The sequence below is a fragment of the Bison bison genome, unplaced genomic scaffold (genome assembly GCF_000754665.1).
Source record: "Bison bison bison isolate TAMUID 2011002044 unplaced genomic scaffold, Bison_UMD1.0 scf7180017864317, whole genome shotgun sequence".
In the NCBI taxonomy this organism is placed as follows: Eukaryota; Metazoa; Chordata; class Mammalia; order Artiodactyla; family Bovidae; genus Bison; species Bison bison.
The window spans coordinates 7,527,432-7,548,926 of NW_011494889.1; the positions used below are offsets into that span (position 1 = coordinate 7,527,432).

Below are 21,495 nucleotides of genomic sequence, written 5' to 3' on the forward strand. Positions count from 1 at the left end.
ACACTGGAGTGGGTTGCCATTTCCTTCTCTAATGCATGAAAGTGAAAAGTGAAAGTGAAGCCGCTCAGTCATGTCCGACTCCTAGCGACCCCATGGACTGCAGCCTACCATGCTCATCTGTCCATGGGATTTTCCCGGCAAGAATATTGGAGTGGGTTGCCATTGGACTACATGCTAATTTCCTAGTGACCACCCCTATCTCGAGGCGCCCAAATTTGCTTCTGGTAAATACCTAACTGAATACTGGGTTATTAACTATGTATTGCTATAATCCAGTTGAACTGGACACTGAGGCTTATTGATCTGACTGTCCCTCTGTAGTTGTTTAGTCACTAAGTTGTGTCCAACTCTTTTGCTGCCCCATGGACTGTAGCCTGCTAGGCTCCTCTGTCTAGGGGATTTCCCAGTCAAGAATACTGGAGTGGGTTGCCATTGCCTTCTCCAGGGGATCTTCCCCACCCAGGGATTGAACTCAGGTCTCCTGAATTGGCAGACGGATTCCTTACCACTGAGCCACGTGGGAAGCCCATCCCACTGTACTTAACCTCAACTATTTGGTTAATTATCTTAGGAGAGTTGGAGTCAACAAGCTTTATCAAGTGATTCCTTGTCGCAGAGATACAAAAGGTTACCCCTAGAGAAAAGTACTGCTGCAATAGTCCAAAGTAGTGCTGCTCTAAAAGGCCACTTTCTGACCCCAACCTCTTCCATCTTTCACATCCTCGCACCTGCCCCTTGACCTCTTAGGCAAACTCCATTCCCCTTATTCCCCTCTGCTTCTCTGCTGCATAGAAGTTCCTTTCCAGCTGCTCTTCCTCTCCCACTCAGCCCAATCTCATGGTTGATCATCTGACCCACTGTCTCCCACCAGCACCCTGGATACACTCAGTTATTCTTCCCCTCGCATCCAAGGTCTAACCTAAACCGTGGGTGTTACCTATGCCTTCTTCAGCTGTGTTTGTGATACTTGGGAAGTTCAGCGTGTGTGAGGATTGGACCCGCTCATGGTATCTTACCTCAATTGTGCCTTTGCTGTTGTCCAGTGATCTTTTTACAGGCCCTTAGCCAGCTCCTTTTCATTTTACCCTCAGTGACCTTTGACATTCTCCTGAAGTCCTCTCCTCAACCCCTCCCTTCTCTCAGTTTACAGATGACCCTCCTTTCTACTTGGTGTAAGTAAACTGGGGCTATCAGACATGACCTCGCTCAACTACATTCCTATCTCCAAACTAGTCATCTTTACTTCTTCCCTCCGAATGTCAGGGGCTTCCCAGATGGCATAATGGTGAAGACTGTGCCTGCCAATGCAGGAGACGCAAGACTCAGTTTCAATCCCTAGGTTGGAAAGATTCGCTGGAGGAGGAAATGGCAACTTACTCCAGCATTCTTGCCTGGAAAATTCCATGGACAGAGGAAGCTGGTGGGCTACAGTCCATAGGGTCGCAAAGAGCTGGACGTGACTGAGCAACTGAGCACACATGCAGCCCCGGTCTCAGAGAATGGATTATCCTTTGAACCTTGCCACCCGGGCCTGTGATCCTACTTCCCCAGCTGTCTTCATGGACCTTGCTCCTGTAGCTTAGGCGCTTATTTTATTTTAATTAGGTATTTCAAATATACGGAGATTAATGTGAAAATTATTATATATCATTTCCATCCAGGTTGTGTACTTTACTTGTATATAAATGTGTCCATAAATCATGTATATTATTGATTTATGGGTTTGAAAATGTACATACATGATATTATACTGTAATTATCTTTTGGTGACTTTTTTTTCCACTCAATACTAGGTTTTGAGATAAACCCACAGAAATTTCCAGTCTCTTGATCTGTTTTCCTCATCAGTGGGTCCCTCCTGATCTCTCTTCCTTCCCTACCCAACCTGGAATTCATGGCTGATCATTTGATTCCCTCTTACAAGTATCACAGCTCATTCATTTTAACTGCTATTTGGCATTCTGTTGTCTAACTACGTAAGGTATTCATCCAAATGTTTGCCATATTTTACCACAGTTCTTAAAAATCTGTACTTAAAGACATAAAAAACAAACATTTCAACCACTTGTCTTTTTTACTTTGTTTATGATGTCATTTAGTGCAGATTTAAAAAAATTGCCATTGCATCAAAAAGAATAAAGTACCTAGGAACAAACCCACCTAAGGAGGCAAAAGACCTCTGAAAACTATAAGATACTAGTGAAAGAAATCAAAGATGACACAAACAGATGGAGAGCAATATCATGTTCAATATTGGAATAATCAATGTTGTCAAAATGACTGTACTACCCAAGGCAACCTACAGATTCAATATAATACCTATCAAGTTACTGATAGCATTTTTTGCAGAATCAGAACAAAAATTTTTACAATTTGTATGAAAATCCAAAAGCCCCTGAATAGCCAAAGCAATAGCCAAAGAACACAGCTGGAGGAATCAAACTCCCTGACTTCAGACTATACTACAAAGCTACAGTAATCAAGACAGTATAGAAATCCCAGAAATAAACCAATTCACCATATGGTTAATTAATCTATGACAAAGGCAAGAGTATACAAGAGAGAAGAGACCATCTCTTCAATAAGTAGTACTGAGAAAACTACACAGCTACATGTAAAATAATGAAATCAGAACATTCTCTAACACTCTACACAAAAATAAACTCAGGATATATTATAGATCTAAACATAAGACCAGATACTATAACACTGTTAAAGGAAAACATAAGGAGAATATTCTCTGACATAAATCACAGCAAAGATCTCTTTTTTTGGTCCACTTCCTAGAGTAATGGAAATAAAAATAAACAAATGGGGCCTAATGAAACTTAAAAGCTTTTGCACAGCAAAAGATACCACAGACAAAATGAAAAGATAATCCACAGAAAGGAAGAAAACGAAATTTGCAAATGAAGTGACCAAAGAGGGATTAATCTCCAAAATATACACAGTCCATGTAGCTCAATATTAAAAAAAAAAAAAAAACAATTAAAAAATGGGTGGAAGATCTAAAGACATTTCTCCAAAGAAGACAGACATGCAAACGAACAAGAGGCACATGAAAAGATGCTCAACATGGCTAATTATTAGAGAAATACAAATAAAAACTACAATGAGGTATTCCCTCACACAGTTCGGAATGGCAATCCTCAAAATATCTACAAACAATAAATGCTGGAGAGAGTGTGGAGAGAAGGGAACCTTCCTACGCTGTTGGTGGGAATGTAAATTGGTACAGTCACTATGGAGAACAGTATGGAGAGTCCCTAAAAAACTAAAAATAGAGCTACCATATGACCCTGCAATCCCACTCCTGAGCATATATCTGGAGAAAATCAAGTTCTGAAAGGACACCTGCAACCCAGTATTCATTGCAGCACTGTTTACAATAGCCAGGACATGGAAGCTGGAAGCAACCTAAATGTCCTTCGATAGAGTGATAAAAAAAGATGTGGTGCATATATGCAGTGGGATGTTACTCAGCCATTAAAAATAATGAAATAATGCCATTTGCAGCAACATGGATGGACCTAGAGATTGTCATACGGAGTGAAGTAAGTCAGACAGAGAAGGAGAAATACTGTATGACATACCTTATATAGAAATCTAAAAAGAAATGATACAAATGAACTTACAAAACAAAGAGACTCACAAACTTAGACAATGAACTTATGGTTGCTGGGTAAAAAGATAGGGGAAAGGGATAGGTAGGGAGTTTGGGATGGACATGTACACACTGCTATATTTTTAAATGGATAACCAACAAGGACCTACTGTATAGCACAGGGAACTCTGCTCAATGTTATGTGACAGCCTGGATGGGAGGGGAATTTGGGGGAGAATGGATACATGTATGTGTATGGCTGAGTCCCTTTGCTGTTCACCTGAAACTATCACAACATTGTTTGTTAATTGGCTATACCCCAACGCAAAGTAAAAAGTTGAAAAAAAACAAGTCATGGAGAAAATAATCAACTAAGAAATTAAGGAAGAGCTACCAGTGAGGTAACAGGAAAAGCAGGAAAATATGACATCCTGGAATCCCAATAAGGAAGATATTTTATGTAGGAGGAAATGATCAACCATGTCAGTTCTTGTTAATGAGATAGAGTAAGATGAGACCTGAGAACTGACCATTGAGTTAGCAATACGGAGGCCGCTGGCCACACTGGCTGGCAACGTCAGTGGAGGGGTGGGGGGTAAAAGCCTGACTGAGAAAGATCTGGGAGAGGATAGGAGAAGAGTTGATGACAACGAGTATAGTAGCTAGAGGAGTAGTGGAGACAAAGAGAGGGTTTTTGGTTTTGTTTTGGTTTCAGTGAAGGGAAGAACTGCATATTTGTGTGATGATCTAGTAGGGTAAAGTTGATTATGCAAGAGAAAAGGGAAAATTTCAGAAACAGTTATCTTAATTAGGAAAGGGGGCAGGGATCCAGTTCACAAATGGAGGCCTTAGATACCCATATACTTTATCTATGGTGATAGGAAGACAGCCAGAGTAAATGGGTACAGATGCTTGAAGACAGATAGATAATAGCCGTAGAAGCTTGTGGAAGATCTCTTCTGACTGATACCAGCTTCGACTTATTCACCTTCCTTATTCTTTCCCTCATCACTTTCATCTACCAGTTATCAAGCCCTGCCTGTTACTATCACTGATTTTCTTATAAGTGATCCCTCTGTGTCTTTGTTGCTGTCTCAATCATTTTTTTTTCTCCCTGTACTACTAATACAGTTTACTACCTGGTCTCCTTCCTTAGACTTGGTTCCCTGAAATCTACACATCTCTCAGAGACAGCAAATATTTAATCATGCCACCCTACAATAAGAATGGCTAGAAACCATAAAAGGGAATGCATCTGAGTCAGTTCTAATGAGATGGATGAACCTAGAGCTTATTATAGTGAACTAAGTCAGAAAGAGAAAAACAAGTATCATTTATTAACACATGTATATGGAATCTAGAAAGATGGTGCTGATAAACCTATTTACAGGGCAACAATGGAGATGCAGACATAGAGAACAGATGTTTATGGACACGGGCAACAGGGAGGAAGGAGAGGGTGGGACGAATGGAGAGAGTAACATGGAAGCAGATATGCTACCACGTGTAAAACAGATAACCAAGGAGAATTTGCTGTATGACTTAGGGAACTCAAACTGGGGCTCTGTAACAACCTAGAGGTATGGGAAGGGGAGGTTAAGGAGGGAAGTTAAAGAGGGAGGGGACGCACATGTATACCTATGGCGGATTCATGTTGATGTATGGCAAAGGTAAATAAAATATTGTGAAGCAATTTTCCTTCGGTTAAATAAGTTTTTTGGGAAAAAAAAAAAAAGAATGGCTAGAAAGCCTTCCATGGTCTGGACTCTCCCTAGCTAGTTTCTCGGCCTTTTCTCCTGACACATCATGACTCATTTTGTGCTCCAATAACATTATACCACTTGAACTATGAAATTTCTTCCTCTATCACTTCTGCTTGCAAGGCTTATTCAGTGGAATTCCCTGTTACCTTCCCCACTTCTTTCCTCCCCTGCCTTCAGCTAAATATTATCCTTTAAGCCTCAGTGACTCAGCTCTAATGCTCTGGGAACACTTCGCAGAGCCCCTCTCCCTTCCGTAGCTCAATTGGATTCCTTTCTTTTCAGTACCAACAACCCATCTACTCCTTTCTATTGTCCCATTTAGCATATTAGTTCACATCTAATTTATCAGATTCTTGAGAGCAGAAATCCTGTCTTACTCATCTTTGAATTCCCAGTGCCTAGCACAGTAATTGGTGTAAATTAGGTGTTTAATCACCGATTAAACATGAACTTTGGACATGAACTTTGGCAAACTCTGGGAGATGGTGAGGGACAGAGAAGCCTGGCATGCTTCCATGGGGCGTGCTTCCGTGGCATATGTCCATGGGGTCACAAAGAATTGGACATGACTAAGTCACTGAACAACAACAGGTGTTTAATAATGATGACGTGAGATGATTTGAGACTGATTCCAAACAGGAAAAGCAGTACATCAAGGCTGTATATTGTCACCCTGCTTATTCAACTTAGATGCAGAGTACATCATGAGAAACGCTGGGCTGGATGAAGCACAAGCTGGAATCAAGATTGCTGGGACAAATATCAATAACTTCAGATATACAGTTGACACCACCCTTATGGCAGAAAGTAAAGAGGAATTAAAGAACCTCTTGATGAAAGTGAAAGAGGAGACTGAAAAGTTGGCTTAAAGCTCAACATTCAGAAAACTAAGATCATGGCATCTGGTCCCATCTTCATGGCAAATAGATGGGGAAACAGTGGAAACAGTAGCTGGCTTTATTTTGGGGGGCTCCAAAATCACTGCAGATGGTGACTGCAGCCATAAAATTAAAAGACACTTACTCCTTGGAAGGAAAGTTATGATCAACCTAGACAGCATATTAAAAAGCAGAGACATTACTTTGCCCACAAAGGTCTGTCTAGTCAAGGCTATGGTTTTTCTAGTGGTCATGTATGGATGTGAGAGTTGGACTATAAAGAAAGCTGAGCTCTGAAGAACTGATGCTTTTGAAATGTGGTGTTGGAGAAGACTCTTGAGAGTCCCTTGGAAGGACCGGTTGCGAGGAAATCAAACCAGTCAATCCTAAAGGAGATGAGTCCTGAAGTTTTCTTTGGAAGGACTGATGTTGAAGCTGAAACACCAATACTTTGGCCACCTGATGCAAAGAGCTGACTCGTTGGAAATGACCCTGATGCTGGGAAAAGATTGAAGCCAGGAGGAGAAGGGGACGACAGAGGATAAGATGGTTGGATGGCATCACCAACTCAATGGACATGAGTCTGGGTAAACTCCAGGAGTTGGTGATGGACAGGGAGGCCTGGTGTGCTGCGGTCCATGGTGTCACAAAGAGTCAGACACAACTGAGCAACTGAATTGAACTGAGCTGAAGAGTGCATGTCTCTGGGAGAGAACATTAAGGGGGAGGTAGTTCCTAATGGGGAGGGGTGCTGTAGGTTGAGGAGAGGTTTAGAGAGGATAAAGCAAGGGTTAGCTTCTGTCTGCATCCCTGAGAAGAGTTTCAACCCTCTTACCCACCTATGCCTCAGCTTCTAAATTGTAACCTCCCTCATGCATGGACCACAGATCATCCAATTTTGTATAACTAGCACTGAAAACCCAGTGATGCATATGTTGGGTGCTCAAAATATTTATTATTAAATACATGATTAATTAGGCTTCTTTTCATAATTTTGAAACTTTCAAAAGTGAGTTAAAATTTTTAGTGAGAATATACTTACAGTTGAACCAAAGGGTGAAACTTTTCTCTGAAATCAACTTTCAATGGGCAGCCATATTTGTCCCAATTATATTTTACTCTCTAGAAGAGGAAAAAATGCTTTAGTTATTTTCTATATTTGGCTGATTGACAGAATTATGGTTTTCTTACCAATGGTTTAGATGGTCGATCCCTCAGATATGACCTGTAAAAAAATTTTTTTTTTGTTACTTAGAATCTTTCCTCTTCTCAAGCTTAAAAAAATTTAAACCATTACTTTGCTTAGGTAAAGAGGTATCACAAAAAAGTCAAATAGATGACCATAATTACAAAATACTCCTAAAATACGTGGAGGTTAAAAAACACATTTCTAAATAACACATGGATCAAAGATGAACCCTCAAGAGAAGTTTAAAAAATACACTTAACTAAATGAAAATGAAAACACAACTTATCAAAACTTGTGAGTGAGCGAGTGAAGTTGCTCAGTCCTGTCTGACTCTTTGCGACCCCGTGGACTTAGCCCACAGGGCTCCTCCTGGATTGTAGCCCACCAGGCTCCTCCGTCCATGGGATTCTCCAAGCAGGAACACTGGAGTGGGTTGCCATTTCCTTCTCCAGGGCATCTTCCCAACCCAGGGATCGAACCCAGGTCTCCCGCATTGCGGGCAGATGCTTTAACCTCTAAGCCACCAGGGAAGTCAGCAAAATCAGTGCCTAGAGGTAAATTTATAGCAATAAATGCATATATCAGAAAAGACTGGTGCTAATAGGAATAAATACAAACTAATCATAAATTGAGTGAGTGAAGTTGCTCAGTCGTGTCGTTAAAGCGTCTGCCTGCAATGCGGGAGACCTGGGTTCGATCCCTAGGTCGGGAAGATCCCCTGGAGAAGGAAATGGCAACCCACTCCAGTATTCCTGCCTGGAGAATCCCATGGATGGAGGAGCCTGGTGGGCTACAGTCCACGGGGTCGCAAAGAGTTGGACACGAGTGAGCGACTTCACTCACTCACTCACTCACTCAATCATAAATTATTGATAGTACATTAATATACAAGTCAATGCTTACATTAGAAAATATTGCTTACTGTTCAATGATGTAAAAAAAATCATGCTGAAGACATTCTTTTTTAGTAAATCTACAAGAAATAAAATACAATGAAGTTGTAATATCATCATTCCTTATTTATTAGCACAAAGATTTAATTGTTTAACTCAGTGATTTTTAAACTCGAAGGTATCACAGAATCATCACTTATTGAATTAGAATCTCTGGGATTGGTGTGTGGGCCTAGCATTTCTATTTTCACAAACATTTCTGAAGGTGCCAGAATTAGAAATATACTGATTTACCTCTTATATTAGATACATGTGAAAAATTTGTGGAAAATCTATCAAAGTAAAGACAAATTTCTTTGGACTGTTTTATTTTTCATAATTTTTAAAAACACAGTTCTAACTGCTACTAGAGCCTCAGCTGTGCAGGTAAGGACCCATTTTAATGATCCACATAATTTCTAGTTAGGGTTTATGCAGACATAAGGCTATCATGGTCTATGAAGTGATTAAGAGTTTTTGGTAAGTTATATTCATTTGATCATTTTTGCTGACTGCTTCCAGTGTAACTCAGAAGGAACCCTGGACACCATTGTGTTTATTTTATATAGAAAATTAAAACCTGGGACCACCTCCAACCCTGAACTCAAATTTGATCCCAAGAGATGCCCTATTTCATTAACACCTCTCCTGCCAGAAGGATCATGGGGCTCATAGCTCTCCTTTGTGGACTGTGAAAACTTAGGCCCACCACAACCTGAATTCAAGAAATTAAGGTCATTTTTAGAGGTTCAGAACAGTGGGTCATTGACTAAGAGATTTGGAAAAGGACCTGAAATGTATGTTTTCTGACATGTTCTCCAGGTGATTCTGATGAGCAATCTAGTCTGACAAAAGCTCACTAAACCCTCCCAGAAACAGATGGATTCAAGTCGCTTTGCATCTCACTGAAGAAGGAAATCTACATGTAGTGATACTGCATGCAGGGGTACTGGGAATTGATTTTCGTAACCTGTTGCTCAGAGTGGGCTTCCCTGGTAGCTCAGATAGCAAAGTGTCTGCCTGCAATGCGGGAGACCTGGGTTTTGATCCCTGGGTCAGGAAAATCTCCTGGAGAAGGAAATGGCAACCCACTCCAGCACCCTTGCCTGGAAAATCCAATGGACAGAGGAGCCTGGTAGGCTATAGTCCATGGGGTCGCAGAGTTGGACACGACTGAGTGACTTTATATATATATATATATATATAGCCTAGAGCAGTTATTCTCAAATTTTAATGCCCCTACTAATCTGGAAATTTAGTTACAATAGAGATTCTGGTTCAGCAGGTATGAAGTGAAACCTGAGGTTCTGCATTTCTAGTAAGTTCCCAGGTGATGCCAGTGCTGCTCCATAGATTATACTCTGAGGAGAAGGATGTAGACCATCCCAGAAACAAGATGCTTTAGGCTTTATAATCAGTTAGCTTTTGTGTTTTCTGGAAAAGGGTTTATGGGAGATGCAATTCCTTGCTAAATGAGATGGGAATATTTAATTATCTACCTGGCAACTAATTATGACAATTCAGCACTCAAACGATTATTAGAATGACAGATGAATAGACTTTTGTTTTGGATGAGAACATATCACTTTATAAATAGATTTAGATAGGTGTCAACGTCACCCCACCCTCACCATAACCACAGGAAAGGAACTGCAATGCGTTTCTGTCTCCATTTTACGCTCCAAACTCAGCTGCTTAATTTTTGTGTACACTGACCTTATTCTCGCCCTTTAGAAGAAAGAACTGTGATGACACAAGTTCCAGTGTGCTTCATTGTGAACCGCAGTGAACTCAATACAAGTCACATCTTGGGATTCTCTGGAGGAAACACTGGCAATTCTGTTAGGTTTGCTTTAAAAGACTTTCTCATGGAAAAGTATTTGAATCTATTTATGAAGTGACTTGCTTTCATCCATGGAAAAAGGTGCAGAAAATAGGCTTCTCTTGTGTGGTTATAAGTAGTTCTCTGACAGAAATGGAATTATAACTGGTTTGAGTAGAATGGACAACAGAGGTTAAGTGTTTCTCCCTCTCATTTCTCTGGAAATGAATTTACACTGAAGAGCTGAGAGAGGTAATGCAAAAGATGGAAACTGGCTTATGAAAAGGGAAGACAGAGAAAAATGCTGATAACAGAGAAAGAGTTTAAATCTTTTTCTCTTTTAGTCTGATTCAAATGTAATATTTGACTTGGCAAAGAGTTAAAACAAATCTGGTTTGAACAAATTGTCAATTTATTATGGATTTCATATGGACATGTCAGTCATTAGGCTAATATTATGACTAGTAATTACCTTTAATTTAACATTTGTTTTAAAACATAAAGAGTAAGACAAGTCAAGTGCAAATATACTTGCCCTTTAACAGCAATGAATTTACTAGCATCACAGCCAACAGATATTTGGAACACCTAAAGTAAAGTAATTTAGGGGATGAGTTTAGTGGTTCTAAATCACATAGTCTAAAATATTACTACAACTAAAAACAATTGCATTTTAGATCTGAAATAACCCTTTAAATGTAGAGTTTGGTTATTCTGCTCTGTGCTGTTTCCTCCTTTGATAGCTTTTTTTTTCTTTCTTTGCTTTCTTTCACCCTTGGGGCTCACAAGCTCAAAGGTCAGGTCTCTGCTTTCTTACTTCTATATCAGAGAACCAATTTGATGTCATTTTTCACTAGCACCTCTACAATCATGACTATTAACTCTGTGGTTCCAGCTTGTACCTGACTCACCTGGAAGGTTTCTGTAATACATTTAACTATGAATTTGACTTCTTTTTAGAACTGGAGTCCTCGTTCTTTCTCAACTGGGATAAGCAACTTCGATTTCTACTTGACTCAAGGACACCTTACTCATTGCTGTATACCCTGCCCATCTTCCCATCCTCCACCGCAGGCTTTCTAAGTGGGATCTAGACACTTGCCATCTGTTATAAACACGCCTTATATGTTGCATATTTTCACAAGGCAAATCTAAAAGAAAAAACCTTTAGGAATCAGGAGGGTAGGGTTAGAGAATGATGTCCAGTCAAGCTTGGTGGATTTAGAGAGTTGCACCTGCTAAACCAAGCCCTTCTGGCTTCATTAGAAAGGCATACTTCACAGCAGGAGTTTATGGATTTTATTCCTTGAACCACCTGATCTCACCCATAGGACCTGATTTGTTCTCTCAACAACTCTACCCACAGTCCTTGCTGTCTATCATCACTAAATCTTTTCCCATCAAATGTATTTAGACACATGGGTCTGCCCTTTATCTTTACTGAGTTACCCATATAAGGTACATGGTTGGCTGAGGTCCTCAAGTTTTTCAGTTACAACACACTATCACTTGATGATCTTATTTGTAACATCTCTTCTTTTCTGGGTCTTAGTTCACTAAAGTCATCCCTAACGTCAGAATTAACAATCATGGCTAAGATTAAAAATATGAGTTGACCTGGAGGTGGCTCTTCAACAAGAGCATGGGTGCTGAATGTGGAAAGCATGAATAAGCCTGTTGTGTAGGGTATCCACTGCTGGAGGACTGACACATCTTCCCTGGGACTGGTCATCTAATAGAGAAATTCTGACGTATAGCCCAAATGAGAATGATGAGTGTATTGGGTTTCTTTATTAACAAATATTTCTTTATCATTCTCTTAAGTACAGGGCAGAACTCCTCCTCCCTTAGCTCAGATCAGACACAGCATATTCCCCTCTAACTGGACAGAACAACTGAACTGAGACAGAAATTCTAAAGGCTTTCAAAATAGAAATGTTGGAGGACAACGTATTAGTGTAGTCATCTCTCCCTGGGAAATTTCACTTTGAAAGGAATTATTATGTCCTTCTGGGGCCTGGCTTACTAGGGTGGCCTCACTGCATTCTGGTTCTTGGTGTATGGTTAAAAAACTGAGATGAAGCCTTGTTGGGGCTGCCAGTTCTATTTGCTGCTCTGCTGCAGGCTAGGAAGACTCAGTGACAAAGATGGCAGGCTCATGTTCAAATGGCTCACCCCATGAGCCATTTGGTCCAGCAGGCCTAACTTCATCCAACTAGAGAAGAACTCTGTGGGCCCTCTGTCTACAGTACTTATCTGGGAGGCTGATGACTTGCTTACCAGTGGGGATGGGAGCACAAAAAGGGGTCCCTGTGGTTTAGAGCATACCTTGCAGTTGTGTACTGGTTTTTATTTTCTTGGCTAGCTAGTTAATTCAATTAACTGAATTCTTCATGTGGGTATGCCCCATTGTGCTCTGCCTGGTATATGTTTTCTTGCCACATTTTCCTATTGCCTAAAGGACTCTGGCATATTCCATCATCTACTATATGGCCTATTCTCCATTCTGTTTCAGTGGGTAGGTCAATACAAACTATCTGAAATGGGCACAGATGGTGGTTAGATTTGAATGGTCCATGTCTTGGGGTGTGCCAAGGAAGAAACCAGTAATATTAGGTAATTACTCTGTGACAAGTACTATTCTGGGCATCTTACGTAAATTATCTCATTTAATACTCTCAAAGTAGATAAATACTGTGAGATGGATATTACATTTCCCCTTTTATGAACGAGGCAGCCAAGACTCAGAGTTCTTAGGAGCTTCTTGAAGTCAATAGGTGGCAGAGCTTGCATTTGAACTCTGGTTAGACAGTAAAGTGTCTGCCTACAACGTGGGAGACCTGGGTTTGATCCCTGGGTCAGGAAGATCCTCTGGAGAAGGAAATGGCAACCCACTCCAGTACTCTTGCCTGGAAAATCCCATGGATGGAGGAGCCTGGTAGGCTGCAGTTCATGGGGTCGCAAAGAGTTGGACACGACTGAGCGACTAAACTTTCACTTTTACTTACATTAACATTGGGCTTCCCTGGTGGCTCAGGCAGTAAAGAATCCACCTGCAATGCAGGAGACCCAGTTTCGATCCTTGGGTCGGGAGGATCCCCTGGAGAAAGGAATGGCTGCCTACTCCAGTATTCTTGCCTGGAGAATTCCATGGACAGAGGAGCCTGGTGGGCTACAGTCCATGGGGTTGCAAAGAGTCAGACATGACTTAGTGACTAACACTTTCACTCTAGATTAATATGTTTTGTAATGCCTGGGCTGGGCAGGAGAGGGGGCATATCTCTAAATTAAGGAAAGAGATGGAGGAAATCATGGTGCTTCAGGGAGGCAACTTATATGGAATAAAGTGGAGCTAAAGATAGAGAAGGCAGACGGAGGCTGGGGCATGAACTTGCTAGGTGGCAGGTTTTTGCTTCTTCAGCAGATTAAGCTGGGTAGGCAGCATGGTGGGTAAACAGGGGAAATGGTCAGTATGCATTTCTTGGGGAAGCAATGTGTTTCAGCTGTGCTCAAGGGTGGCTCCCATCTGCCTTAGTTCAAGGCTCCCTCTAAATTCATGGAGTCTTGCCCTGATAGGAACAGGCTCTTGGTGCCGAGGTCCTGAAGAGCAGGGCCTATGTCTCACTTAACTTTGAATTCTTCATGTGGGTATGCCCCATTGTGCTCTGCCTGGTATGTAGTGGGTGCTCAATATATGTTTATTGATTAATAGTTGGAATGAGAAAGAATAAAGAGAGGAGTCATCCCTCAGTGGGGAACAAACACTCAAAGGAGGTGGTAGTGGGTGGTTATCTGAACACCCCACTGCTACATAACATTGCTGTGCTTTTGTGTATGCCTCTTCCTTGAATCGGAAAAGGCAATGGCACTCCACTCCAGTACTCTTGCCTGGAAAATCCCTTGGATGGAGGAGCCTGGAAGGCTGAAGTCTATGGGGTCACTGAGGGTCGGACACGACTGAGCGACTTCACTTTCACTTTTCACTTTCATGCATTGGACAAGGAATTAGCAACCCACTCCAGTGTTCTTGCCTGGAGAATCCCAGGGACGGGGGAACCTGGTGGGCTGCCCTCTATGGGGTCGCACAGAGTTGGACACGACTGAAGCGACTTAGCAGCAGCAGCAGCAGCAGCAGCTTCCCTGAATTCCCTTTGCATCTTCCTGCTCAACTTCTACTTACCCTTCAACAGTCATTTCATGTATCTTCTTTCCACTTTTCCCCTCCCAAATGAAATTCCTCACTCTTTCCTCTGGGCTATTTGATAACTGTGTATTTCACCTTCTCTTATACTAGTTTATGTTTTCCCCTTCAGAAAGGACTCTTTCCATCTTGGTAATTCCCATTACTTATCACACAGGCTGAAACACAGAAACATGGTAGGCATGCAATAAAACTTTTTAAACGAAGAAATGGTCCATTTTTTAAGATAAATAAATGCAGCCTTGATACGGACATGACTAGCAGTCTTCTCTGACAAACCATATCCAAATTTGGCTGTTCTCATTAATTTCAGTTTTCCTCTACACAGTTTTATTTATATAAATATATAAATGCATTTTAAGATTAATTTTACATCTTTACTCATATTTATATTCTGAGGTAAATTCATGGAAGGCAGTAAAGTAATCTAATCTTCTCTTTCCAAAGTAAAATAATGCTGTCTCTACAGTGAAATATTACAGAATGTTGCTACGTGTTAGGGGAGTGGTATTGAATGAGTTAATGTGTATTATTTAGTTTACCACCTGTGTCTTATTGAAGAAAATTTTTTGATCTTCTACTCTGTTACTTGCCTTTTGGGATATTGGACATGTTTTTGCAAGTTCACTGGGTCTCACGTGGACAAGCAGAAGACCTGTGTTCTCATATCTAGGAGAAACAACACATACAAATGACTGTAGAATCATAAGGGAGGGAGCCACAAGTCTGCTTTGTGTAGAACAGATGAAAGTCCCATTTTCAAGATGTGCTTGAACCCCCCACTGAGGAATCCTAGAGGCCTAGTGGTGGTGGTGACCGCCTGCTGCTTCTGCTAAGGTGCACTGTGGTCCTATCCTAAAGTCATTCCCATTTCATCGTGTCCCATATTTTGGCCAGCACAGGTCAGCACAATGGGAAGTAAAAATGAACTTCTATCAGCATTTCAGCCCTTCTGTTTCATTAACACCCTTAGTCTCCTGAGGATGGGACTTTGCTGCTAACATTGTTGCCTGCTTCCTGATGGTATTTCACAGCTATAGCTTCCCTGGTGGCTCAGTGGTAAAGAATCTGCCTGCCAATGCAAGAGACTCAGGAGACGTGGGTTCGATCCCTGGGTATGAAGATCTATCTCCAGTACTGTTGCCTGGGAAATCCTATAGACAGAGGAGCCTCGTGGGCTACAGTCTATGGGGTTGTAAGAATCAGACACGACTGAGTGACTAAACAACAATAACAACAAGCCATAGATTCCTTCTCTAGCCTCTACAGATTTCCTCCCATTGATAATGCCTTTGGAACAATAGATACTAAGTTATGAAATTAGTTTTCTGAACCTCATTATGCTGCACAATATGATCTGACTGGAAGCAAAAGGGAGATCAGACATCATGCCTTTGTAGATTAGGAAATGCACATGGGTCATTTCTGCTCAGGCAAAATAGGAGGTCTCAAAAGTTACAGAAGAAAAGTTTTGAAAGTATTATTCATTTCCTGCCCCTGCTAAGGTTTTTTACTTATTGAAAAAACTGGGATAAAACAAACACAAACTAACCACAAACAAATGTTCTCTTCCTTTCAGTATTCATTGTATTTTCCTATTTCTCATATATATATAATATGCTAAATAAGTAAGGATACAAATAGCACATTTTTGTATGTTTTAAATCACTATACAATATATCATCTGAAGCTGAAGCTCCAATACTTTGGCCACCTGATGCAAAGAAATGACTAACTAGAAAAGACCCTGATGCTGGGAAAGACCAAAGGCAGGAAAAGAAGGGGGCTACAGAGGGTGAGATGGTTGGATGGCATCATCGAATCGATGAACTCATCACCGAATGAGTTTGAGCAGATTCTGGGAGTTGGTGATGGACAGGGAAGCCTGGCATGCTGCAGTCCATGTGGTTGCAAAGAGTTGGACGTGACTGAGGGACTGAGCTGAACTGATACAATATTTCATCAATTCTACGATACATTTTTATCTCTAACACCTTTGAAATCAGGAAGCATCTTACAATTATGCCAGTTATGACTTTCTCTCCCAATTTGATGGATTATTGGATTTGGTCTATTCAGTAATATAGTATAGATCTGTAAAAAGGACACTAAAGTAAATACTACATCTTCAATTTTCTACATAATTTTACTTATAGGTAGATTTTTTCCCACCAATTTCACAGTTTTTGGTATTTTTTTTTCTCAGGTCTTGGACTGACCTAAAGTATCCTGGGCAATTTGATGTGTATTGTGAAGCAACAGAATTCTGAGTAAATATCCACAAAAACAAAAATACCCAAAGTAACCTCCCATGTGGCTCAGCGGTAAAGAATCTGCCAGCCAATGCTGGAGATGCAGGTTCGATTCCTAGGTTAGGAAGATCCCCTGGAGAAGGAAGTGGCAACCCACTCCAGTATTCTTGCCTGGGGAATCCTGTGGATAGAGGAGCCTGGCGAGCTACAGTCCATGAGGTTGTAAAAGAGTCTGACATCACTTAGCAACTAAACAACAACAATCCTGGACAATTTGACGTGTATTGTACAGCAACAGAATTCTGAATAAATACCCACAAAACCAAAAATACTCAAAGGAACTCAAGAGAAAAGTTGATGAGTTAGAGGGAAAGGGGTGTTTTGAGCCTCTCTTGACTACTGTGTTTAAAGTGGCATTTCCTTCCTATACTTCCTGGTGATACTCTACTGCGTCTTTCTGCTTTATTTTCTTAATAGCACTTACAATTGTTTGGGGCCATCTTGTTTATTTATTTGATTACTTGCTGCTTGTCTTCTCCCACTGGAGATATATCTCATGACAGCAGTAACTGCATATTTCTTGTTCACCATGTGTTCTGAACACTTAGAGTGCCTGGCATGGAGCAGGCATGCAAACTCAGGTGGAGTAGCTGCAAACTAAAGAAAAATTGACTTTTTCCTAGAACAATGCCACTTTTCCAGAAAATATATTCAGTCAGGACATAATGATAACCTAATGCCTTAAAATACAATACTATGTTGGTTGCCTTCCTCCCGGAATTAAGTGGTTAACGGTGCTACCTTATTCCAAGATTCAGAAATTTAACTGACTCTAGTCATAATTAATGGGGCTTCCCTGGTGGCTCAGAGGTTAAAGCGTCTGCCTGGAATACGGGAGACCCGGGTTCGATCCCTGGGTTGGGAAGATCCCTTGGAGAAGGAAAATGGCAACCCACTCCAGTACTCTTGCCTGGAGAATCCCATTAGAGTTCTAGTTTTTGCTTAAGCATAGTATAAAAAGACTTTGGGATGGGAATGAATGATAAAAGATGCTCAAAAATATTGAACTAAGAAATTGCCTGTTTTTTTTTGTACCTTCAGCTGGATGAATAGCACCTTCAGATGGGTCATGTTTCCGTTAAACTCAAGGAGTATTTTACATTTTTTCTATAGAATACTAATCTTGCATCTTTTGAGATATCTAAAAGAATTTGAAATCTGGACATTTAAAAGGATATGAGACCATTTAAATAAAACAATATGTACAAATCAATAACCTGAACAGCATATTTAATATTGAGTAGACTCTTTTAAAAGCCATACTTACTGCAACTTGAAATAATCATCCACTGCCTCATAATTTATATTCTGAGAAAATGTTATTGTCTGAAAAAGAAAATAAAAAAGTTTATGTAAAGCAGGAAAATTGGGAATGGGGACAATGGATACTTTCAAGACAGATTTAAATCTTTCTCTAGGTAAAAAAATAATATTTAGCATTTTTCTAATTTGTTGTCTATCTCAGAAACTCCAATTATGTAGATATTCGATTTTCCTTGTTATATTCCTTTACTGTACTTTTTATATTATTATAGCTCTTTTATTTACATTGTTTCTCTCTCATTTAGCTTTTATTGTTGGAATGTTCTTATTTTTATTTTTCATTTATATCAGCATAGCAAGCTTTCACTTTCTTCTGTTTTCTAATAACCTGTCTCTGGACCTTTTAAATTCTTCTTTGAGGTTTTTAAATGATTACAGAAATCATATTGTCTATAGCTTTTGAGACTATGGGGAATTATTTGCCTGATCTTTCCTCTGTTGTTTTTGAGTAATTTTTAAAAATGTCCATTTGCCTTTTGCATATTTTCTTCCCTCTGAACCATGTTTCATCTCAGTTTTCAGTATTCTATATGGTTGCTATCATCTCAGGGTAAAGCCACTTACAGAACGTATATGATAACAAAGGCAGAAAATTATAAATTTCACATTTTTGAAGTATGGAAGCTGTAATTTCTACATCCTTAAATTACTTTCTGATAGTTCTTTCTCATATATCTATCTATATATATATATCTTCAGAGAGGTCAGTTTGGTTTTGGTTAATCTGTTGTGATAACAGACTTTGTGTCTGTAAAACAGTCTTAGTGAGGGATTTCTTGGTGGTCCAGTGGCTAAGACCTCGCACTCCTAATGCAGGGGGCCTGGGTTTGATCCCTGCAGCTAGTAGATCCCGTATGCTGCAACTAAGACCTGGTGCAGCCAAATAAATAAATATTTAAAAAACCTTAGTGAAAAATCTTATTTCTTAAACAAAGTTTATTTACTTGTATGCTGGATACTAAGTTGAACGACATACAATATGCAATCTTTTATGATAAAGTTGACGCTATGAAAGTAATCACACTAAAAATAAATCACTTCAATGAGATATCGCCTCACACCAAAGTGGCTCTCATCAAAAAATCCACAATAAATGCTGGAGAAGGTGTAGAGAGAAGAGAACCCTCATTGTTGGTAGGAATGTAAATTGGTATAGCCACTATGGAGAACAGTGTGAAGGTTCCTTAAAAAATTAAAAATAGAGCTACCAGATGACCCTGCAATCCTACTCCTGGGCATATCTCTGGAGAAAAACATGGTCTGAAAGAATACATGCATTCTAATGTTCATTGCAGCACTATTTACAATAGTCAAGACATGGAAGCAACCTAAATTTCCATCAACAGAGGAGCAGATAAAGAAGATGTGGTACATATATGCAATGGGATATTACTCAGCCATTGAGAAGAGTAAAATAATGCATTTGCAGCAACACGGATGGACCTAGAGATTGTCGTGCTTAGTGAAGTAAATCTGACAGAGGAGGAGAAATATCATATGACATCCCTTATATGAGAATCTAAAAAGAAATGATATAAATGAACTTCTTTACAAAACAGAAGGAGACTCACAGACTTAGAGAATGAACCTATGGTTGCCAGAGGGGAAGAATGGGGAAAATGGATTACTAGGGAGTTTGGGGTGGACATGTACACACTGCTATATATAAAATGGATAACCAACAGGGTCCTGCTGTATACAGCACAGGGAACTCTGCTCAGTGTTATGTGGCAGCCTGGATGGGAGGGGAGTTTGGGGGAGAATGGATGCATGTATATGTATGACTGAGTCCCCTTGCTGTCCACCTGAAACTATCAGGTAGACAGTTAACAACTAACAACATTGTTAACTGGATGTACACCATTAAAAACTTAAAAAAATACAGAGCAAAAAAAGAGAAAAATCTAGTTTCATGTTCAAAGAAAGGAACTAATTGTCAAATTTGCACCTATATTCTTCTGTATGCCACATTTTTCTTCATATATAATCATAAAAATTATTTTACAAGGATTTTCTTGGATGTAATTAGATTTAAAAAGTTTAATGTTATACAAGCAACTCCTACAGCTTAATTCCAGAAAAATAAATGACCCAATCAAAAAATGGGCCAAAGAACTAAATAGACATTTCTCCAAAGAAGACATACAGATGGCTAACAAACACATGAAAAGATGCTCAACATCACTCATTATTAGAGAAATGCAAATCAAAACCACTATGAGGTACCATTTCACGCCAGTCAGAATGGCTGCAATCCAAAAGTCTACAAGCAATAAATGCTGGAGAGGGTGCGGAGAAAAGGGAACCCTCTTACACTGTTGGTGGGAATTCAAACTAGTACAGCCACTATGGAGAACAGTGTGGAGATTCCTTAAAAAACTGGAAATAGAACTGCCTTATGACCCAGCAATCCCACAGTGCTGGGCATACACACTGAGGAAACCAGAATTGAAAGAGACACGTGTACCCCAATGTTCATCACAGCACTGTTTATAATAGCCAGGACATGGAAGCAACCTAGATGTCCATCAGCAGATGAATGGATAAGAAAGCTGTGGTACATATACACAATGGAGTATTACTCAGCCATTAAAAAGAAAACATTTGAATCAGTTCTAATGAGATGGATGAAACTGGAGCCTATTATACAGAGTGAAGTAAGCCAGAAAGAAAAACACCAATACAGTATACTAACGCATATATATGGAATTTAGAAAGATGGTAACAATAACCCTGTATACGAGACAGCAAAAGAGACACTGATGTATAGAACAGTTTTTGGACTCTGTGGGAGAGGGAGAGGGTGGGATGATTTGGGAGAATGGCATTGAAACATGTATAATATCATGTATGAAAAGAGTCGCCAGTCTAGGTTCGATGCACGATACTGGATGCTTGGGGCTGGTGCACTGGGATGACCCAGAGGGATGGTATGGGGAGGGAGGAGGGAGGAGGGTTCAGGATGGGGAACACATGTATATCTGTAGCGGATTCATTTCAATATTTGGCAAAACCAATACAATATTGTAAAGTTTAAAAATAAAATAAAATTAAAAAGAAATAAAAAAACTTAATCAAATATAAAAATAAATAAATAAATAAATCTTTTCAGATTTCAAGTGCTTTCTTGTAAAAAAAAAAAAGTTTAATGTTATCTTTTGTGAAATGGAAGCATAATCTCCAAACTTTACTTACTAGTTGTCATTTAAATGATGCTTTAAGTTGGGTCTGTAACTCAACCAACATATATGTATGTTATTTTGAATTATAAACACTGAAAATATACACACAATGGAACTATTTAAAAATACACTTTGTGAATGTGATCATCTATTTAAAAATGATTTCATTATAAATGATTAAAGAATAATCAGGGAACTTTCATTTCTACTAGTGGTGGGCTAGGTTATATGGACAAATTCCCCTAAAAAGAGACAAATCAAAAACCATAAAATCATTGGCCTTTTAAAA

The 21,495-nt window shown here is 39.8% G+C and overlaps 1 protein-coding gene across 1 annotated transcript in view; it reads right to left on the reverse strand.

The window, feature by feature from the left end:
• Positions 1-21,495, reverse strand: part of LOC104997965 (chromosome unknown open reading frame, human C1orf101) — a gene marked incomplete at its 5' end in the record, with an annotated part of 138,826 nt that overhangs the window by 30,204 nt on the left and 87,127 nt on the right. The window contains 6 exons of the mRNA XM_010852945.1: positions 7,288-7,367; positions 7,437-7,470; positions 8,357-8,407; positions 10,724-10,776; positions 14,983-15,058; positions 17,969-18,027. Of these exons, the coding sequence (XP_010851247.1) occupies positions 7,288-7,367; positions 7,437-7,470; positions 8,357-8,407; positions 10,724-10,776; positions 14,983-15,058; positions 17,969-18,027 (353 nt within the window). The remainder of the gene's footprint in view (positions 1-7,287; positions 7,368-7,436; positions 7,471-8,356; positions 8,408-10,723; positions 10,777-14,982; positions 15,059-17,968; positions 18,028-21,495) is intronic.